The 22,763-nt window shown below is 46.5% G+C and overlaps 1 protein-coding gene and 1 long non-coding RNA gene across 22 annotated transcripts in view; one reads left to right on the top strand and one right to left on the bottom strand.

Annotated features, from left to right (window-relative positions):
* LOC125429710 overlaps window positions 1-22,763 on the top strand; it is a 398,924-nt gene that overhangs the window by 304,039 nt on the left and 72,122 nt on the right. The gene's annotated exons all lie outside the window — the stretch shown is intronic.
* The window catches only part of WNK3 (WNK lysine deficient protein kinase 3), a 143,583-nt gene that overhangs the window by 74,271 nt on the left and 46,549 nt on the right, over window positions 1-22,763 (bottom strand). For all 21 annotated transcript variants that reach the window (XM_048491036.1, XM_048491040.1, XM_048491034.1 and 18 more), the window contains exons 3-4: window positions 15,063-15,235; window positions 7,216-7,436 (exon numbers count right to left, since the gene is read on the bottom strand). In XM_048491036.1, the coding sequence (XP_048346993.1) occupies window positions 7,216-7,436; window positions 15,063-15,235 (394 nt within the window). The remainder of the gene's footprint in view (window positions 1-7,215; window positions 7,437-15,062; window positions 15,236-22,763) is intronic.

The following is a 22,763-nucleotide window of genomic DNA, read 5'->3' as shown; positions in this document are numbered from 1 at the left end:
AGGTGGGGAGAATTATGTAAGCCACTGTGGGACCTCACTGGGGAAAAAAGAGGGATATAAAAATAAAGGAGGGATATAAGCAAATAAATAAAATAGAATAAAAATATCTGAAATAGGATTACAAAACGCATCACAGCTACCTGGTACAATGCGAAACAGGCAGGTATTCTGTCTCTGCTCTGCCCTCATTCCTTTCTTTTGAATTGCCTTCTGCTATTTGCTTTTTCTCTGTAAGCATGTAACAGAAATCCTATCTAGGTCATCTCCACACTATAAATTTACATTGGCTTTAACCATCACGGCATCCCACCCCAAATCCCCCAAATCCTTGAAACTGTTGTCTGAGGAGCATGGTGAGAATTTTTCTGCCAGAGAACCCTAACCCCCTGTCCCCGATAAGGACATTTCCCAGGGTTCCCTTAGGAGAGGAAGCAACTATATTAAACCAGTTTAAGTCCGCCCTATGGATCTGTTTATAGAACGAGCTGTACACAGATATAAACTATCGCAAAGATATGACTTGCAGTTTCCAAGGAACCTTTTTCTAACTGTCTAAGCTAAATAGCAGGGATTGAAATGACTTCACTTAACAAGAACGAAGTTTACTTAAAACTCACAAACTGAACTAGCGAAAGTCACAAATGAACCATTTTTGCATCTTTGCCAGCAATGGCGGCATCAGACCATTGTTTAAAATATTGCTTGGTGTTGCCCCCTGCTTGTTTACCCAGTCTGCAATCACCCATCAGTCCCAGCCATGTTTAATTTATAGAAGGAGCTACAGGAGGATCCAAGAACTGTTGGGAAGGAATGGTGTGAAATGGGTGGGGATTTATGCTACCTGGAAGTTAGTTTCAGGGTTAATTCACATGTCACACATTCTTGCAACAGACACATGTCTGCCACAAGAACTTTGGATCAGATCAGTTCAACGTTGGGAGCTCAGTTCCCAGGAGCATGGGGGCCCCAATACATTAGAACATAAGAACATAAGAACAAGCCAGCTGGATCAGACCAAAGTCCATCTAGTCCAGCTCTCTGCTACTCGCAGTGGCCCACCAGGTGCCTTGGGGAGCTCACATGTAGGATGTGAACGCAATGGCCTTCTGCGGCTGTTGCTCCCGATCACCTGGTCTGTTGAGGCATTTGCAATCTCAGATCAAGGAGGATCAAGATTGGTAGCCATAAATCGACTTCTCCTCCATAAATCTGTCCAAGCCCCTTTTAAAGCTATTGGGGCTCATATTGGGGCTGCAGCACATGAGAAAAGGTGACTTAAGCCTTTCCCTCCCCACTGGTTTCTTCTCAATTCAAAATGTTTTTTCTCAATTCAAAATCACTAGTAGTCCTGTTGGGGAAAATATATGTACTGATCACTATAGGTAAGTTTCCCCAAAAGATCATTTCAGGTCAGGAAAACAGCATGGGGACAACAAGGCTTTAGTCCCTTTTCTCCACATGCACGGCTGATCCGAATTGGGTGCCTGTCCACCTGGAAACGGAGTCCCCTGCACTGAACTCCCCTTTACATGTCTGACACATAGACTTTGCAACTTTACGAATCAGACCCGTTGTCTCATGTGGCCAAAAAGAGCGACACACAACCATGACAGCTGGAGGTTTCTATATCTTTAAAATGCCAAATACCAGCCACAGAATGTGTGCCAGGCTGGGGTTGTTGTGACACTGGAAAGTAGGTGGTTAATTCTTTCCAAGTGCTGTTTTCCCAATGCATACACCTCTTTCCCCCACTCCAGCTGCTATTCACCCTGCAGAGAAAAACATATAAGGACCATACAAGTTGCAATTTGAGGAGAAGAGAAAACAAAGCAAATTATTCCTGTGGACAAAATGGATACTCAGTGGCAGTGACGTAGGTATAGATTTTTTATGGGGAGTTGGGGGCGGGGCCACACCACCACCCATCTCTGGAGGCGTGGCCACACCTCCCCAAGCCCTGCCATGGCCCCCAGTGCTTATAAAAGCAGCTCCCGGAGGCCAGGGACGGCAGACTCCCCTGCCCTGCCCTGGCCTGCCCACCCCCCACCCCCCAAGCTGGGCTCCCAGCCGGCAGTCCCTTCTGCCCTCCCCTCTGGGCAGAGGTGTAACGAGAAAAAATGGAGCCCGGTGCAAAATCTGAGTCCTAACCCTAACCCCCACCCTGAAACAGCATCACTTTCAATGTTTAAACTGGGGACCTCAGATTCTCCATTTAAATCCGAAGGGGGTGGATTTAAAAGGAGAATCTGGGGAAATTTTGGGGGTGCCTGCTGCCAGGGGTGCAGTTGTTAAGCTAGCAGCACCAGACTTTCAGGGTATCTTTAGGAGACTCTCCTGATGACACCACCCAGGTTTGATGAAGTTTGGTTCAGGGGGTCCAAAGTTATGGACTCTCAAAGGTGTAGCCCCCATCTTCTATTAGCTCCCATTGGAAACAATGGGGGATGGGGGACTCCCTTTGGGAGTCCATAACTTTAGACCCCCTGAACCAAACCTCACCAAACCTGGGTGGTATCATCAGGAGAGTCTCCCAACAAATCCCTGAAATTTTGGTGCTGCTAGCCTAAAAACTGCGCCCCCTGCAGGCCAAAACTGAAAAACACTAAAAATATGAAAAACCCACAAACGGGGGGCAGAGCTTCAGACATGTAATGGGGGGGGGGGCCTATTTTGAACCCGAGAGAAAAAAAAACCCTTACCCATGTCCTTGCGGTCAGGTTTTTGAAATTGCCATAACTGGAAACTTTTATAGTAAGCATTTTACAACTGCTCTAGTGAAAGTTAATGCTTCAGTACAGAGGGCTCTGGGGAAGAAATTTTACAGAGGTTCCCCTATAATTCTACAGGTCTATGTAACAAATATATCTAGGTAGTAATAATGCTGTTTAAGTTCATTGGAACGAAGACAATTTCAGAAAGGTGTAAAAAAAGCTGCACAGTATTTTGTAGTAACCTAAATTTAAAATTTATACTTGAAACAAAACTCTTCTAGCACCAACAGTAAGTGCTTGACAGATTGGGGTTGTTTAAGCCTGCCTCCTGGCTAGCATGGTCCCAACAACAAATACATACATACTTCAATAATTTCTAACCAGGAATTTTAGCTGTAATTAAATATTTTTCCTCCAGAAGAATTGAGAATCTTTTGAACTCCTTTGGATATATTTCCAGAAGTATGCTATTGTAGCTATGCTATTGGGTCAAATTAAACTGGGCTGGCATCTTCCATTAAACCAAGACAGTTTGTCCAAACAAAAAAAATATGGCTGCACTTACATGCAACTGCTGTTCATCTTCTGTTTAAGTACACGTGGGAACAACCACAGTTCCCCTGCACATGCACAGATCCCGTGCACAGGAGACGCGGCCCACCCCTAACAAATTATACCTCCTCCAGGGGTGGGGCAATTCAGCTCACCACGCCTACAAGTCGTGCAGGTTCTGGGGTCAGTGGCCTCTGCTGGCAGCCAAAGAGAGTTGGCCCAAGGGCACTGCTGTTCTGGGGGACCGGTGAGGGTGGAGGAGGCCACTTCCTTCTTCTTTTTTATAATTGGGGTAGGGTGATGCAGATGGTCTTTGGGGAGACTGGGGAGTCAAACTCGCAGCCCTCCAGATGTTCATGAACTACAATTCCCAACAGTCCCTCCCAACATGAGCATTGGCTATACTGGCAAGGGCTGATGAATAGTTGGGGGAATGAATTTTTAGCCAGCCATAGGTTAGAGGGGAGACCCCCTGATCTGCCCCCCCTTGCGGCTGAAGCTGGGCGTGTCAATGCTGGTGATGCAAAGGACTGGGGTGAGAGGGTAGCCCTGAGAGAGCAGACTGCAGTCCTGAGCTGGAGTCAGGAGAGCGATTTGGCAGCCTTGGTTGCCCTGAGGGATGACCTGTATTGGGAGACAGATGGGGGAATGCTACCTGCTGATTCTCCTTGGTCTCTCAGCGGCTTTTGATACCATAGACCAGGAGTCTGCAACCTGCGGCTCTCCAGATGTTCATGGACTACAAATTCCAATTGGCCATGCTGGCAGGGGCTGATGGAATTTGTAGTCCATGAACATCTGGAGAGCCGCAGGTTGCAGATCCCTGCCATGGACCATGGCCTTTTGCTGGACTGGCTCTGGGGAATGGGGCTGTGGGGCAATATGTTACAATGGTTCTCCTCCTACCTTTGGGGTCAGTTCCAGAAGATAGCATTGGGGAACTCATGCTCGCAGCCCTGGGAGCTTCCTCATGGGGTTCTCCAGGGCTTGGTCCTGTCCTCTAGGCTGTTAAACATCTACATCAGTGATTCTACACCTTTTTTACTCATCTACACGCCGGCAGCCCATTTCCCTAAAACTGAACCCCATACTAGCAAACCTGTTGCATAAATTTTGCATACCCCAAATGGTATGGCGCACACTCTTGAGGGTATGTGTACCCCAGGCTGGGAACCACTGATCTACATGAAGTTGTCAGGTGAGGTCGTCAGGGGATTGCGAGACAAGCGTCATCAATATGCAGACACCCATCTCTCTCTCTCCATTTCATCAATGTCAGGAGAGCCACTCCATGTGCTGGACTACTGTCTGGAAGCAATTATGGACTGAGAGTGTACCAACAGGCTGAATCCAGACAAGACAGAGGTTTCCTGTGTTCCAGGCTCCCAAGTCCACATGGGATACCCAGTTCTGGATGGGGTTGTATTGCCCCAGAAGGACCAGGTGTGAGATCTTGGGGGTACTTCTGGATTCATCACTGTCCTTTCAGGTTCAGGTGACAGCAGTAGCCACAAAGGCCTTTCAGCAGCTCCGTCTGTTTGCCAGCTCCACCCATTTTTGAACCAAGGGGACCTGGTCACAGTGCTATATGCTCTGGTAACCTCTTGATTGGACTACTGCAATGAACTCTCCATGGGACTGTCCTTGAAGACAGTGTGGAAGCTGGAGTTGATGTAGCATGCAGCCAGGGGCAGAGTGAGGGGGAACTGTGCCAGGGGCACCCCGCCACAGTGCTGCCTGCCCCCGTCCCTCCATGCCCCTGCAACGGGATGTGCCTGGGGCGTCCCCCCCCCCATGGGGCACTGCATGCAGCAGCTAGGCTTTTAGCTGGTACATCTGGCTGGACGAACATCATGCTGGTCCTAAAGGAACTGCATTGGCTCCCATTCGCTCCCAGGCCCAATTCAAGGTGTTGATGTACAAAGCCCTAAATGGCATGGCCCCCTGGGCCTATATGTATCTGCCCAGGCACTAAGGTCATAGGGGGAGGCACTCCTTGTGGTACCTCCCCTAGCCAAGGTGCAGAGGGCAGGGGCAAGCAGGAGGGCTTTCTCCATGATTGCCCCTAGGCTCTGGAATAGTCTCCCCTAGGAGATTTGCCAGGTACCTACCTTTTATGGGTTTAGGCACATGGCAAAGACCTTCTCCTTTGCCCAGGCATTTGGTTAGCGCCCCTGGAAACCCACTCTAAACGTGCTAGTCTGGAGGCTGGGGTTATTTTATATTATTTTTATTTTAGTTTTAATTGTTACATTTTATTGATGATGTTTTAATTGTTTTTAACCTGCATAAGCTGTCTAGAGACGCTGGTATGAAGTGAGGTATAAATATTTATTTATATTTATAAACATTTATATTTATAAATGTAAATATAAATATTTATATAAACAAACAAACAAACGAGGGGTTGCTGCAACATAGCAAATGGCGGGCATGAATCAATACCGATGAATAACTTCATTATGGCAGCTCAGGACCCACTTTTGAAGCTGCTTCTAATATTTACGCATGTGTAAACAGTCCAAGGGCAGAATGAGGACTTAAATTTAGAACGATACATGTGCGGCTCTATGAGATACACATCCGCACTTCACAGGCAGTTAATGGGGTTGAAGAAATTGTTCAACTGCTTGCTCATTTATATGAGCAAAATGGGAACATCTCTATTGACAATTCAGAATTTGGCACCTCAACGCTACACAGCAGAGAGAATCGTGCTCAGATGTAATGTTTTCATCGTTGCATCTACAGCAGGGGTTCCCCACCTGGGGTAAGCACCAGAGCGCAGGGAGGGGGGTACGCACAAAAATTACATAATGGGTTTACTAATATGGGGTACAATTGTAGGGGAATGCATTGCAAAGGAGTGCGTGAGTAAAAAAAGGTTGGGAACCACTGAACTACAGGAACAGTTTACAGAGACATCATGGGGAAGAAAACATTATGTCAGGCTTGACGTCCAGCCACGATGTTAATCATTTGTTTATCACTTTAAAGATGTAAATAGAATCATGTGGGCAATTAACATACCAACCATGTCCCTGGAAAAACTGGAGAAAATTATATTTACAAAGCTGATAGCATATTCTCTTAATGTGACCACATGAGGGATGTGTTTAGAGTACTGAGGAATGTATTGGTATATTCCTTGCATCCACCACTTTTAGCATGGTCATAAGAGTTCCTTTGCTTAGGAACTTCTGTCCGAGGGCAAAATCTGTACGTTAGACTCATACCATCCACTGGATGAAAATGCTGCGCTAGAAACAGTCAAGAGTCAGTCTTTCAGTCAGGGTTGCTAACAGCCTGGACAAAAAATGTCCTGCCTCTTTAAATAGAGGCATCATGCATAAAAATAGGCAGGTGAAACATTTCATGGCATGGAGGTAAATAGAAAAAGAATTGGTTTTTAAACCCCACTTTTCTCTACTGTTAGGAGTCTCACAGCAGCTTACAATTGCTTTCACACACACACAACAGGCACCTTGTGAGGTAGGTGGGGCTGAGAGAGTTCTAAGAGAACTGTGACTGGCCCAGGGTCACCCAGCAGGCTTTATGCAGAGGAGTGGAAAAACAAACCCAGTCTCTAGAGTAGAGATCACTGCTCTTAACCACTATACCAGTGGTGGCGAACCTATGGCACTTCAGATGTTCATGGACTACAATTCCCATCAGCCCCTGGCAGCATGGCCAATTGGAGTACCATAGGTTTGCCACCACGGCACTATGCCATGCTGACTATGTCACTTCAGTCTTTATTAAGATAGGACATTCAGTCTTTATTAAGATAGGACATTTTTTTCTCCATGCTGCTGGCAACCTACCTTCAGACCACGTAACCTTGAACTGTTTTTGCGAAAGCAGAAATTTTGCCCAGATGTAGCTGCAGAATCTAATCTCTAGCAAGGACAAACACATTCTCCAATGGAGTACATGAACACACAATATTCACCAATGACACTCTTAGCGAAGGACGTGCGCATCAAGGTAGCCAGCCCAAGGTCACCAATCTTTACTGAACCGGTGGGTCCCGTGATGAAAATGTTGTCACATTTCAGATCTCGGTGGATGATAGGAGGTGTCCTCGTGTGCAGGAACTGCAGCCCTTTTAAAATCTGCCGGCACCAGCTCCTCAAGACTTTAGGCTTCATGACTTTGAAACGCTTTAAGTACCTGCAAGAAGAATACAAGAACTGCAGAAGCTTGGAAGGCATCTTACTCCACACATATTAGAACACAGAATCCAATGACAAAAGATGGGGCGCCTAGATTGCAAGCGAATCTGTATCAATTGGTTACCACAATCACATCTCTGGGTGTTTAGAAAATGAGTGCAAAAATAAATAAATAAAAATAAGCCAGGGAAAGGCGGCATATGAAACTAAGCTGAACTAAACTAGTCACAAGTGTATGAAGTTCTAAGTTCTATGAAGTTCTACTCCACTTGTTTTACTACCTGAATCAGATCCTCTGAAGTTGCCAGCCACAGATACAGGTGAAACGTCAGGAGAAAATGCTGCTAGAACAGCCCAGAAACCACAAAACACCCAGTTCTAAGAACATTTCTATATATCAGAGGTCCCCAACGAGATTCTTCTGGGCAGCACAATGCCTGCCAGCACCTCAAGGACGTTGGTAAGGGGGGGGGCGGTTTCCTGGGTTCAACCCCCCCCATTACATGTCTGAAGCTCCTAAGCTGCTTTGGTAAGCACTGAGGCTGGGGGCAGGGCTCAGGGGGTGGGGCCATGCCTCTCCAAGCCACGCCCCCCGGCCTCAGTGTTTATAAAAGCAGCTCTCTGAGGCTGGAGACGACAGTCTCTTGCGGCCTCCCAGGAGGGGAGGGCAGAAGAGACTGCCAGCTGGGAGCCCAGCCGGGGGGGGGGGAAACGGGGGGGGGAAACAGGGGGGGAAGCAGGGGGGGAAGCGGGGGCTCTGTCTCCAGGTGGGGGCTGGTGGGGACAGAGCTGAGGGAGCAGGCCTTGGGGAAGTGTGCCACACCCCCAGGAGCAGTCATGCCCCCTGAGCCCTGCTTCCCGAACCCACCCCATCAAAAATTGATACTTACACCACTGCAGCACCTTTCCTGGCATTCCCAAATGTCCCTAGAACAGGGGTAGGGAACCTGCGGCTCTCCAGATGTTCAGGAACTACAATTCCCATCAGCCTCTGTCAGCATGGCCAATTGGCCATGCTGGTAGGGGCTGATGGGAATTGTAGTTCCTGAACATCTGGAGAGCTGCAGGTTCCCTACCCCTGCCCTAGAAAGTGATTGGGGCCAGGTGGGACTTTTGACAAGCAGGTTTTTAAAAGTTGTTTTCTGCGTCAGCTCCCACCACAGCACCAGGATTTGCATCTGTGGTCGAAGGCAAGCTGTGTGCATGGCAACACGCAGGGCAATATTTTTAAACCACATATTAATTTTCAAAGGCATTCTGTAAAACAGAACTTCTGCCTGAAATGTGGGAGATGCTACTCGAGTTCTACACCTCCCGCGGCAGCCATTTTGAAATTGTTCCTACCACCCTGTGGCAGAATTTCAAAACGTGCCCACAGGCTGAAAAAGGTTTGGGACATCTGATACATACCAATACCACCAATTCAACAGACGCCAATCACAGCCTCATGAAATAATAATTAATGTTGGGCTATGTAAATAACACTCCGGACATCCTGATCCATTCAACTTCCTCATAGCTCAACATAAAAAGACTCCATTTCCCCAAGAACATATTCTGGAGCCAGGAGTATTTTTACAAGGCAAAGAACAATGCTGCACTGTTTAACAGTGGTTTGTAGAGTGGATTTCTGTGCCAACACATACTGGGACTGCCCATGACTCTTCTGGAGTCAACATCTATGGTGTACTGTCTTCTGAAAATGGAAATGGATGACCGCATGGCTGCGTGGCAGATGTCATCTATGGCCCTGTTGGACACCCAGGCAGAAGAAGTGGCTTGAGCCTGGGTGAACTGCACACGGACCACTAACGACTGTTCATGCTGGCAGCATCGTAGGCCTTGGTGATCCACTCTGACCAAGTCTGCATTGTCACCTTGCAACCCTTGTGTTTGCCTGCAGAACAGACAAAGAGGCTGTCAACTCTGCAGAATGGTTTTGTGCAGTTGATGTAGAACAACAGTTATCTCCTCAGGTCCAACATGTGAAGGGATTGCTCAGGCTGTGTTGCTGGATTAGGGCATAACTCCAGCAACATGATGTCTTGGACCAAGTGGAACATTGTGATCACCTAGGGGCAACGCTGTAAACGGTGGCCAAGGACCACCCTATGACTAAGAAATGTGGTGAATGGGAGTCCCAGTGCAGAGCACCCTTAAATTGCCCACCCTCCTGGTTAATGTCATGGGCACCAGGAATGCCATCTTTTAAGACAATGCAGCTAGGCCTCACAGGGTCAGTGGCTCAAAGGGTCTGAACATGAGTCTAGAGAAGACCATGGTCAAGCTCCATTGTGGGTGGAAGGCTTGACAGAGGGGTAGAGATCATTGAACCCTGAGGAATCTTTCTGAGGAAGGATGGGAAAAATCTGAAAAGGAACCAAATCCAATGTGGAAAGTGAGAAGAAGCAGGAAGCCCCCTTGTTGCGGGAAGAGGCTGTCTCCACAATCATGGGCTCATTCCGCACATGCAGAATAATGCACTTTCAAACTGTTGAAGCTGTGCGGAATGGCAAAATCCACTTGCAAACAGTTGTGAAAGTGGTTTGAAAATGCATTGTTTTGCGTGTGCGGAAGGGGCCATGGAGTTTGGGCACAGGTGCCCAAATAGAAATGTGCACCCCATCCCCTGGACCCTAAGAATCTCTCCAGTCTCTTGTCCTGTTGCTGGTCTGCACCAGCTCGCTTTGGCCAAGTCCTAGAAGTGTTTTGATACTATGCAAGCCTTGTCTAGCTTCATGTCCATGACAGAATATCAGGCCCTTGCAAAGCTTGTTGATAGTTAAGTTTGTGTGCTTCTGCCATGAAGATGAGATGCTTGAAGAAAATGCAGAGGTTCTCTGGCAAAGGAGCAGAGGGAGATTCCTCCAGGATATCCTCTGGTGTTAGAGTCAATTGTGATGAGGAATCATCGAAATCACCCCTAGGAAAATTATCTAGGTTGGACCTAGAGGCATTGTCTTCTTCAATCAGAATATAATCTATGGTCTTGGTTCCAAGAGGCTCGGTCCCAAGAGACTGGAGAGGGTGTAACTGAGTGTCTTCTCCAATCAGAGGCAGGTCTTCTTCAATCAGAATACAATCTATGGTCTTGGTTCCAAGACCCTCGGTCCCAAGAGACTGGAGAGGGTGTAACTGAGTGTCTGAATGATGCTGTGGAACAGGGGTCTTCAAACTGTGGCCCTCCAGATGTTCATGGACTACAATTCCCATCAGTCCTGCCACTTGGCCATGCTGGCAGGGGCTGATGGGAATTGTAGTCCACAAACATCTGGAGGGCCATAGTTTGAAGACCCCTGCTGTGGAAGATTGAACAGTGTGCTTCGTGGACAAAGCTTCAGTTCCAAAGAAGACCTGTGGAGACTGCTGGGCCTAGAGCACCTCAGTGGCCTGGACCAGTTCCAACGGTATTTCGGGGATGGTATCTGTGACGGAATTGCCTACCTTGAAGGGTTGGTGTATATTTTTCAGGCCTAGTAAAGCAGGCCTTGGCAACAGCCAGAAATGTGTAAGCATGCTCCTTATATGGAGATACCACCTGATTGGCTGGCAAGAGGCGCAGTTCGCCTAGAGCCTCAGGCAGGGGAGCTAGAAGTGCTGGTTATATATAAACAGGAGAAAGCCTGTCAGAGGAACACACTTGAAATCTGAATAGTTTGGATCTTGACCTGAAGAGAAGTCTGGTTTTGTCAGCAAGAGCTCTTTGAGCAGTGAAAAGCTTTGTTAAGCTGAGGTGGATCTAAGTCTGTGGAAGGTGACCCGCAGCTTAGCATCCAGGCAGAGTGTATCTGTCAGTGCACAAGTCCATCCAGTCTGGGAGTGAAGTCCACAGGGGTAGTGAAGCCCTAGTAGGGACCAGTGAGAGAGGAAGGCTAGGGAGCCAAGAGTCCTCTAAGCTCCAGCTGGCAGTGTGGGACAGTGGGTGTGCTAGAAGCTAAAAAGCTGAAGACGTTCATGAGAGGGAAGAGTACCCTCAGTGGGCACCTGTGTGTGACCAAGTGTGTGTCAGTGAAACTGCTTGAGAAACCTGTGAAGTAAAAGCTCTAACTATCTTTCTGAAACCGCAAGCTTATGAGACCTCTCTGTGCCATCTGAGAAGCCAGTTCATTTCTGTAAAAAATAAAGTTAAATTCTGTTTCACGTTACCATCAGTCTAATTTCTGCGTGCCTACAAAGTCTGTCTGCATAAAAGCCAAAACTCTCTCTCACAGAGTTTCCCTCCATTTTTGTTGTCAGAGGCTCTGTTGATGTACTCCTTCAGTCAAAGGGGAGTGTAGGAGAGGGGGTGTTTGGTGGGCCAGTGACCAATACATCAGATTGGGGGCCCAAGGCTCGGCAGTGAACAGTGACCGGTGAAGGTTTGAAAATAAAATAATATTTTTGGTGGCAGCATTTTTGTGAGAGCCAGCCCGGTCGTGACAGTATCCATGACTGACACTGTAATTTTTCTGACGAGTGCCAGCCTCGACACCTCTTCCTCAGGAGTGATGGTGGTCTTTTGGAACTGAACGTTAAGTATCTCGAAGAGCCTTCCAACAAAGCAGAGGAGTGACGGCAAGTACTAAACACATCCCAATACCTCCAATGACGTGGATATTGGAGAAAATGGGAGTATCCAAATGGCAGAGGAAACTGCTGCCAGACTCATCTATGTAGGGCACCCCAGGCAGGGCTGGATGCTCCAGTACCGTATCCAGTACCGTATTCACTCCTTGGCAGGGGGGGAAGAGGAACGATGATGGTAGCCTCATCTGAGAGCAGCAGATTCTCTCCCAAGCGCACCAGTTGGGTTTGCTCCACATCAGGCTGCACCAATGATACTGAAACTTGGCCCATGTGAGAGACCGAGGAGTGTTGATGAAGATCTGCTGCAACTAAGCTGCAAGATCTGAGATCCACGCTCTCCCAGAGCAAGAGAGGAGCAACGGTTGGAACCCTGAGACTATACAGGAGTGATTCTTTGGTTCCAAGGAGACAGTGGCAATGGAGTGTCCTGAATCAGCAGCTGTGGTGATGCCGAATGCCTGGGTTACATGGTACTGGGGCAGGTTTGACTCCTCATGGGGCTCCTACCCCTCAGTTTTGATGATGGTTGCAGAGACCTGGAAGGAGACTGTTGAAGGGGCTCCTTCAGATCTTGAGACTCTCGTTCTCCCAGGGGTGGCTTCTTCTGCTTGTTCACTTGCTTCTTCTTTGGGGCCTTTCTTGCTGGAGGCTCAGAAATGGGGGACAGCGGGGCAGAGACTGAGGTGCCAGCCAACACCAAGAGGGTAGAAGAGTTCCCTCTGGTAGATGAAGAGAACTCTCATAAGAGGTGCCTTTAGGTGGGAGGCCCTACCTTGGCTAGGCCTTGGAGTGTGTGCTGCCAGCAGGCAGAGGGCATGGCCGGGTCTGACCCCACAGGGCAAAGCAGGTGGGAAGCACAAGTGTGGTCAGGTCACAGTTGAATGGGTCAAGGCAGGCAGCAGGCAAGGCACAGTCAGGTCCCAGTCCAATAGGTCAAGGAGAACCGAGGAGCAGGCTCCTCCACCTGTATGTCATCAGGCAGGGAAGGGCTGGGCGTTGGCTCTGCTGCCTGGTCTTCCCCAGGAGCAGCCAACTCTGGCTGCACTGTGTCCTCAGGTTCTACCTTAGAGTCCTCTGTGTCTTGGTAAGTACCTAGCAGCTGGCTCATGACAGAGTGAGGGACAGGTAGACCTTATTAGCGGACAGGATATGGTCTCACTCAAGCAAAGGAGACATTCCCTGCGCAAGTCCGTCTTTGCCATCTACACGAAGCACACTTTCTGAAGAGTGTGGTGTCCTTCTTTGGTTCAGTCATCATAGAAGGCCAAGAACCTGACAACGGTAGAGCTGCAATCAAGCGGTCTAAACTCCATGGCATTGAAAGAAGAATTGAGGGATGCATTCCACCCGCTTCCTTTTAATTCACTACGTTTAGGCAGGAAATTTCCTGCCTGAACAAACGGAGTGGAGTGATTCCCCTTAAAGCAACACAACAGAAATAAGCTTTCTATTCTGAAGGCAAGCCTGCGGATGCACAGCCCCAATGTGAGACTGTACTGAAGTTCCACAAAGACGTACATTGCATGGTTTTGATACAATCACATGCAAAAATAATGAAAGTCGGTGATATGGTCTCCTTCACAAAGTGCCTCTCCTACAAAACTTTGCAAATGCAAGTCTCTGTGTAAGTCACAAATAAAAAATTACCTTAGTTGACTTTTTGATTTCCCTGTTTTTGAAAGGGTGCCTGAATAACTGAACCAAGCAAAAGACAAAGGTCTAGGACAGATGGGCAAGATTAAAAATGTAATCAGGTTCAGATGGCGTGCGTACATGGGTATTTAAAAGACAAACACATGGAACTGTTAATTTTCTAATCAGCAATGCAAATTCTAAAAATCTGTCTTCCCTTCAGAGGACTGGAGAGCAGAAAATGTAACATCACTGTTTAAAATTTATTGTCTATTCTGTGGAAATTAGCAGAAATTAGATGGAGTGATTAAGTAGATACAGCAGGGTCTCCAACCTTGCTGAGCCTGTAAAGATTACTGGATTTGCAATACTGGTAATGGGCACCACCACAAAATGGCTGCCATGTGGCTCAGTTCAGTCCTAAAATGTGGGGGGGGGGGGGGGTCCCAAGAAGGGTCCTCTTAGGTCTGAGGAAGCTGTGTCTGAATGGGTATTCCCAGCAAACAGAAAGGTGATGTCTCCTGACTTCTTCTGAAGACCCCCCTGCTCCAGTGAGGTGATAGGAAAGCAAGGTTAACTCTTTTGTTTGAGAAAGAAGAAAGCAAGTGTCAGGCAACACGTCGGTGGGGACTCAGGCATCCGCAAAACCACACTGGTGATCACGGCCACACAGGAACACAGCCTGCTAAGAGAGGATCAGCACAGCTTCTGCAAACTGAAGTTCAAACTTCTGAATTTGTTTGAGAGGACTAACAGGCTTGTACATATAAGGGTGCAATCCTAAGAAGGGTGCTCCATTCTGAGCCCATTCATTTCAATGTGATTAGACTCCAGTAACTCACTTTAGGACCGAACCATAAGACACTAAAAAGGCTTTCTGACAAGGTCCCTCGCCAAAGACTCTAGAAGAAATTTAACAAACATCAAAAAGCATAGAACTTTTACTGACCCGTGCGAAAAGGGCCTAAGTTTGATCACTGCTCTGATCCAGCAAGGCATCTGTATGTTCATAGGTTTACTTACTGGAAAACATTCAGATGTCTGCCTTTCTCCTAACAGTTCAGAAATCAAAGTGGGTCTAAAGGAAATCAGACAAAAATACACAACGGGCTTTCCATCTCTCATTTGTACATTCCTTGCCACATGACATCTTCCATAACACACTTCCACACATGTTCTATTTACTTAATGATACCTTTATAGCTCTAATATGGAAACCGCACCAGATTTTACTCCCTCCCTCCATTTATTTACTTATTGGGCTTATAGACCCCCCTCCCCCACGGGGCTCAGGGCAGTGATGTCTTGCCTGCTTGAAATCAATAATCCTTGTAGCAGACTAATTGCAGCATGTCTATAATTTAACCGTGAAAGAAAACTGCACACGCAACCTCAACTCGCACAGGAAAAGTCAGGGGACACATACGTCTTCAGTGTTCCAGATGTCATCAGCTCAGTTACCAATACGATACACTTCTTTCCTTTGACCGTTGATTCCCAAGAATCATAAAATCGAACAATGTTCGGGTGCTGCAGCCCTTTCAGCATCTCCGCCTCTTCTTTAAACCTCTGCTGCTCTGCTTTGGTCAGCTTCCTGTCCTGAAATGAAGAAAAAAATGCATTCATAACATTTGCCTAAAGCAAATAATTGTTAAGCTGCTCTGGGCTAGCCTGAAAAGTAGACCAAGTCAGGACCACATTGCTTGATTAGTACACACAAAATGTAAGGAAACCCAAACACGAGGGGTTAAATAATGGACACAGGCAGGGTCACCAAAAACATGCCGATTATACAAGGCTGCTCTTCTAGAAAAAGAAAAGGAGTTTGGATTTATCTCCCCCCCCCCTTTCTCTCCTGTAGGAGACTCAAAGGGGCTGACAATCTCCTTTCCCTTTTCCCTCACAACACACACCCTGTGAGGTGGGTGGGGCTGAGAGAGCTCCAAAGAACTGTGACTAGCCCAAGGTCACCCAGCTGGTGTGTGTGGGAGTACACAGGCTAATCTGAATTCCCCAGATAAGCCTCCAGAGCTCAGGCGGCAGAGTGGGGAATCAAACCCGGTTCCTCCAGATCAGAGTGCACCTGCTCTTAACCACTTCGCCACTGCTTCTACAATGTTCTCTTGTGGTTGGGAGAAGGAAAGAATAATAGCAAGTTCCCTTGAAGCATCAGGCTCTTGATATCTTTGAACAGCATCCTATGAGGAAATTACAACAGCAGGCTAGAGAGACCAGGTTCAAGTCAGAAAGGCTTCATTGGAAAGACGTGTTGTACAAATATTGGCACATGTAGAACAGAAACTAAATCCCTCTACATCTCTTCAGAAGAAAACAATCATAATTCTTCACTTCCCATCTTTAATACTGAAGGCATACACAAAAACCCACTTCCAAGATTTCCAGCAGACGGGCCCCACATCTTTGACAGGGAAGGAAAAGAAAGTTGCTTCCACATCGAACCAGACAAGATCCATGAATACTGAAAGAGTGGAGATAAGACCATTGTGTAGGAGGGTTTCACTCTCTCCCACCCACCACCTTTGGGGAAAACATATAAGCAACATGAAGGCAATCTGCAGGTACCCTTCAACAGACCACTCTGCATCTCTGGAGGCTAGGGAAATGGTACAGAAGTGGTACAGGGAAAGGGTAAACCCTCCTCTACACCATGGCTCCAGCCCAGAAGTCACAGCTGCTATTTATCAAACTACTACTAGAGATCCACACGTGTGAGCTACCATCTTTAGTTGGATCTTAAACCCCATATAGGGTTGCCAATTGACTTGGAGAAAAATGTAATTTCTTTTTAATAGAGACTTAATGGGACATTATTAACAGATGCTATTTACCTCCATGTTGTGAAAAAGCACAAAAATTGTCATTTCCACCGGTGAATTAAACCTCTAACGAAGACGAAGAAGAAGAAACATCGACTGTAATACTGAAAGGCAGGCTCAGTCAGATGCATAAACCACCAGAATTTGGTCGTATGTATTTTTAGAAGAAAATCAATCATCATGACCATTTCACTAGAGTTTACTCATAATTCAATAAGCAGGTCCCCTCACAGAGCAATATCGCTTGTCTTTATCAAGGCAAAACTGGTGGAAATTGATTAATTTTGATTAATGGAAATTGATTAATATTTCTATGCCGCCTCTTCAGACCAGCTCCAAGCAGGTTACAATTTAAAAACACAATATTAAAAAAACCCATGCTGTTATACATAAGCAGCACTGAAATCAATCGTAAAACAGTACAAGCCATTAAAAAAACTGTTAAGATAAAAACTTCTAATTAAAAACCTTGATAAAAAGTAAAGTAGGCACCAAGTGAGCCTCAAGGGAGAGCAAGGTGTCACCGCAGGGTGGGTGGGCCAGGTCCAGATGCCGGGACCCCAAAAGCAAGGTGTCACCGCAGAGAATGCCCCATCTCTCGTCGCCACTGGTCTCTTCTCTAAAGGAAGGGGGTGGACTTTAGAGGCAGATCTGAACTGGAGGGCTGGATACTACCCATCTGAATCTGTTTAAGGCCTTCAAGATAAGCATCAGCATTCTGAATTGTGCCCAGAACAGATGGGCAACTAGTGAAGAATCAGAAACAGATAGGTAACCAATGTGGTGTAGTAATTAACAGCAGGTGGACTCTAACCTGGAGAACTGGGTTTGAGTCCCACTCCTCCACATGAGCGGTGGACTCTTATCTGGTGAACAAGGTTTGTTTCTCCACTCCTACACAGGAAGCCTGCTGGGCAACCTTCGGCTAGTCATTGTTCTCTCAGAACTCTCTCAGCTCCATCTACCTGACAATGGAGGGAGGGAGGGAGGGGAAGGGAAATGAGTTTGTAAGCTGCTTCGAGACTCCTTACAGGAGAGAAAAGCAGGGTATAAATTCTAACCCCTCTTCTTCATCAAACCTTTCGGCACTATGGTGATACGACCCCTGCAACCAACCCCTGCCAGTAGCCTGGCGACCACATGTTGGACCAACTGAAGTTTCCAAACCATTTTCAAAAGTGGCTTCACGTGCAGCATTTTACAGTGGCATATTTGCCTAGGGAACATGGGGTACCCCATGTCCCCGGGCGCCCCCCTAGTGGAGGGCGCAAAATTTTTCAGGTTCGTTTGTGTGTATTTTGTATTTTTTAGTGATTTTCAGTTTTCATCCTGCAGGGGGTGCAGTTTTTAGGCTAGCACCACCAAACTTTCAGAGATGTTTCAGGAGACACTCCTGATGATACCACCCAAGTTAGGTGAGGTTTGGTTCAGGGGGTCTAAAGTTATGGACTCCCAAAGGGGGTGCCCCATCCCCCATTGTTTCCAATGGGAGCTAATAGGAGATGGGGCTACACCTTTGAGGGTCCATATCTTTGGACCCCCTGAACCAAACTTCACCAAACCTGAGTGGTGTCATCAGGAGAGTCTCCTAAAGATACCCTGAAAGTTTGGTGCTGCTAGCTTAACAATTGCACCCCTGATAGCAGGCACACTCCAAATTTCCCCAGATTCTCCTTTTTAAATCCACCCCCTTCCGGCATGGACTTTAAAGGGAGAATCTGAGGAGTCTCCCAGTTTAAAACATTGAAAGTGATGCTGTTTCCAGAGTGGAGGAGAATCCACCCCAAAAACAGCATCATTTTTCAATGTTGTTTTAACTAGGGACCCCAGATTCTCCCTTTAAGGTGGATTTAAAAGAGGAATCTGGGCTCCTGTATAGGTCTGGTACTCCAGTCAATAATAAGTCTCAAGAAAGGTCCAAGAGCTTTATTAGAACTGTGTCAAGCCTAATGGCCAGGTAGCTGAATCTGAGATCCAGAAGCTCCCCTGGCCCCAGTATATACCTTAGGGTTACAGTTTGGTTCAACCCATAAAGACCCCACCTTTGCATTCCCCCCAATATCAGCATGAGAAGAGACAGTAATACAGTTACATTGTTTTGGGAATAGGCGAGTTACTCCCCGAGAAAGAAAGATTAGAGGGGGGGTCCCTCGGCAAGCTCCTGATTGAACTAGTTACCGCATGCTAAAACAAAGAACAGAAACCCTCGTGGCCAGTCCCACAGGGGCAAGGAGAGACAGCGAGCCCAGCTGGAGCTGGGCAGTATACGTGCACGCTGGCAGGCCAAGGATGACGCGGCCTGACAGCTCCCTAGTTTAAACACCTTTGAAAGTGGAGCTGTTTCTCAGGCTAACAACCTACCTCATAGGGTTGGTGTGAGGACAAAATTAGGAAAGAGAGTTGGATGAGAGAGAGCCATGTATGTTTTGCTGGGGGCGGGAGGTGTTTTGTGAGCTGGTGCAAAAAAAACATTGTTTGGTTGTGGTGGGGGCGGGGCACCAAACTCAGGCTTTGTCCCCAGGCTCCAGTTTGTCTAGATACGCCTCTGGCATTTTATAGTAATTTAACTTGGATGTGATCAGACCATGCATCACTGTCACTAGATCACCATAGCTGGTCTGGGCTATCGGGCACTAGAGCACTACAGAAGACCAAGGTCGAACACCATGTAGTTACAAAAGAGACCTCTCTTGCCCATTAGAGACTAGATAACATGACTATCTGCTACTGCTACAGTGGAGATCTATCGCACTAATATTCAGAAGTGCAGGAAAAGACCTATTCGTCAATATGATGTCTGCATTAAATTTAAACGCCAAAGATCATGAAGAATTTAAAATTAACTGCATTCATTTCTCAGTATGGAAATTTACACTAGAAAGCTGCTTTGTACAATGCCGCCACGTCTTCTGACAACCCGACAACTTCTACTGAGCCAAAGCAAAATTCTTGGCTTTGTAGCTTTACATCCAACATTATGAGGGGAAAAAAGTGTGTCATTTTCGAGGCTCTTTCACATATCCTGCACCTACTGATTCTCAGGTTAGTGCCAGCTTTTGCCTTCTTTAACCCTGCCCCCCACCCAGTTTGTATGCATCACTTCACAGGGAGACCAATACTGACACATCCCCCTTGCAAAGAGGTTGCTGTGACTCCAAAGGCTGAGTGACAACATCCTATAATTAACCAGGTTTCTGGATGATATAGGGCCACCATTTTTACAGGTCTTTTCCTTCTTCTGGTTCCCTCCCCTAAGTCCCAAAATCCTTTGAAGCGCTAATTTTCCTTTTTCTTTTCATATGCCTATCTTGACAAAGTACAAATATAAATCACGGCACGCTAGCCTATGTTTGATTTCATTTCTTTACAGATCAGTCATATCTACTCAACAGAAGAGATGGCAGATGAACATTAAAGGCCAGAGCATTCAAAAATCAAATCAAATCTATTTTTTAAATTTATTTATTTATTAAATTTATAGGCCGCCTCATCCCCGAAGGGCTCGATCAAACCTTATGCTGCCATCATGGCACACGTAAAGCAGTATTTGTGAGGCTGGAATAACAAATCAATTGTATTTTCAGAGATTCAATAAGGACTGATAGTCTTTCAATGTACTGGTCAATTTGTGTTATTTTAAGTCATACGGCAAAGACTTAAAATAACACCAATTGACCAATGAGGTAGGCACGGCTAAGGTGGTATGGCCACGTCATGCTCCGTGAGGAAACATCCGAAGCAAAGACAGCCCTGTACCTTGAACCTGGTGGATGCCGCCCATGTGGCAGACCCAAAAAACAGTGGATGGATACTATCAATGAAGACCTGCCGGCAAAGAACCTTACCCCAGAAGACACTCAAAATGGTGACCTTTGGAAGAGACAGTTACAAAACAGACCCTGCACGTGCAGGAAACCAGTTCAGAAAGAAAGTCTTTCAACGTGACTGTTTTTCATTTGGTTAATAACCCTTTAGTGCCAATGCAACAGGAATTTAATAGTGTATTTACCATATTCATGATTAGTGTTCATGATACTGGAGTGTAATTTTTGCACCCCGTTTTCTTGAGTTTTAATTTTCTTACTTGGGAGCCTCCTCAGTATGCACGTGTGGCATGTTTTCCTGCATATTGCATTTTGATAAATTTTACTTGGAAAGACGTGGGAAAAATGCTGGGAATATGGACAATCAGCTTTGATTAGCACCTTCTTAACCAGCTGCTGCTATAGCACGACTACACAGCTCATGCTGCAAAAGAGCGTGTGTATTTCACAGGCAGTAATATACTATCTTCAGCTGTTACTACTGTCTGTGTTTTGGGATGGCATCATTTCATTCCTTGATTTGGGGAGGTTCACTAAACGAAGTTCAGCCCAGTCCCAGAGTCAATTACCCACTGCCAGCTGTTCCCACCCTCGCCGTGCTCTGGGGCGAAAAGTTGCTCCAGAAAGCGAGACGCATGTGTGCAGCAAGAGGAAGTGTGTTGCCACAAGAAATCTTGCCCCGGCGTGCCTCCTCTCTCGGCGTGCCACAAAGATGAAGTGCTTCAGGACAACATTCTTTGCCCCAATGCACCTCTTCTCTTGGTGCGCTGCAAAGAGAAAGTGTGTCGGGAATTCTTGACCCAACGTGCATCTTGTTCCACCACGCGTCCCAGTGCTGGTGGGTAATCGGCCAAAGGGTCACTTGCACACACGCACACACATATTTACAAACCAACCACTGCTTCAGTCAGATGCATGTCTCTTCTCCTACAGTCATTGAATAAAGGAGAAAAGAACAGTGTCCATTTCCACACAGGTTATGTGCCCCAGTTTGATACTGTTGGGAACTGTTTCTTTTCCCTACTGCTTCCCCACAGCATCAAGATGCATTCGTGCATTTCCCAGAGCTTCTTCAACTTTTCTCTGATTTCCCCCAAGCTGGCTTTCTGAAAAGCTTTGTTAAAGATCACAGCAAACCCCCAATGGCTGCCATGTGGGCAGTGACGTAGCGCCAACGGGACAGGGGGGCGACGCCTCAGGCATGCGCCAGGGCTGGGGCGTCACCAGGGTGTTCTGGGGCGGGGGCACTGCGGCAGGGGCACAGGGTGTGAACGTGCCCCGGCACAGTTCCCCCTTGCTCCGCCCCTGCATGTGGGTGTAAAAATTTAATTTCCCAGACTCGCCCATAGGGCAGGCTCTTTTCCTGCCAATGCAGCAGCTGTTTCCTCTCTCCAGCACCCCCCTCCCCTGGGGATTTTGTTTGTTTGTCCTTCTAATTTTCAACTAGATATTGCTATAATGTTATGACAACCTGTGTATCTAATCCTCTGAATCCCCGGCTTGCATATTTTAAAAAAAGCAAGTTTCTAGCCCCTTTGATTGCAGAGATGGAATGGAAAGGCATATTTCCATGACCTAACAGGACTAGAGACTCATTTCATTCTTTTTTTTTAAAGGGCCTGGTAAACATATTGTTATAATGATGTAACAATATTCAATTGCCAATTTAAAAAAAAAATTGAAAAAGTCCTGGTGGAATGCTCATTACTGGGGAACGAGGGCAGGTGACTTTCCTGATGGAAGGCCCATGCTGATCTGTATTAGCAACCACAGCAGTATCAGGGGAAGGACACAAGCCTGTCTCCCTGTGGAAAAACACCAGCATCCCTCACAAGAAACACCCATCAAAAAGCTAAAAATGAGAATTCTTCAACGATGTAGCAACTACTACAGCTGCTGAAACTTCGCTTTGAACTATAGCAGCTGGTGGTGACATTTGCTCCAGTAGTGCAGAATAAGACGTGGAGTTTTTAGGGGTGTCATTTAGACCTAACAGCAAAAAGAAATGACACTTTGGTGGTTGCAGACCTTACTTTAAAATAGCACAACAAAACTTCCAAGGATCTATAACCTTCTTCAAGGACAAACTCTGCAATTACCAATGCAAACTCTAACCCAACAGAGGATTCAGTGTTCAAGAAGGTAAAAGTATAAGATGCACCCTAGGCTAAGTCTTGACCTACTTCCGCCTTTATTTTATTTATTTATTTATTTATTTATTATTAGATTTAATATACCGCCCTATCCCAATAGGGCTTTATGGTTTACTCTAATGTTGAATCAAAACAAGGCAGTTATAAATACTAAGATAAGATAACAGTCATACATGGGGAGGTTACTTCCTTTCTCTGTCCACTGAAACACTGACCTTGCTTCAGAACCTAACCAGATGTTCAGGCATGGAACAGGAACACAAAGACACACAATCTGTTGTTTATATACAACACACCACAAAATGCATTACCT

The sequence above is a fragment of the Sphaerodactylus townsendi genome, linkage group LG03, assembly GCF_021028975.2.
Source record: "Sphaerodactylus townsendi isolate TG3544 linkage group LG03, MPM_Stown_v2.3, whole genome shotgun sequence".
NCBI classification, from domain to species: Eukaryota; Metazoa; Chordata; class Lepidosauria; order Squamata; family Sphaerodactylidae; genus Sphaerodactylus; species Sphaerodactylus townsendi.
The sequence above is the reverse complement of the archived record's forward strand: the minus strand, read 5'-3'. Positions and strand labels throughout refer to the sequence as shown.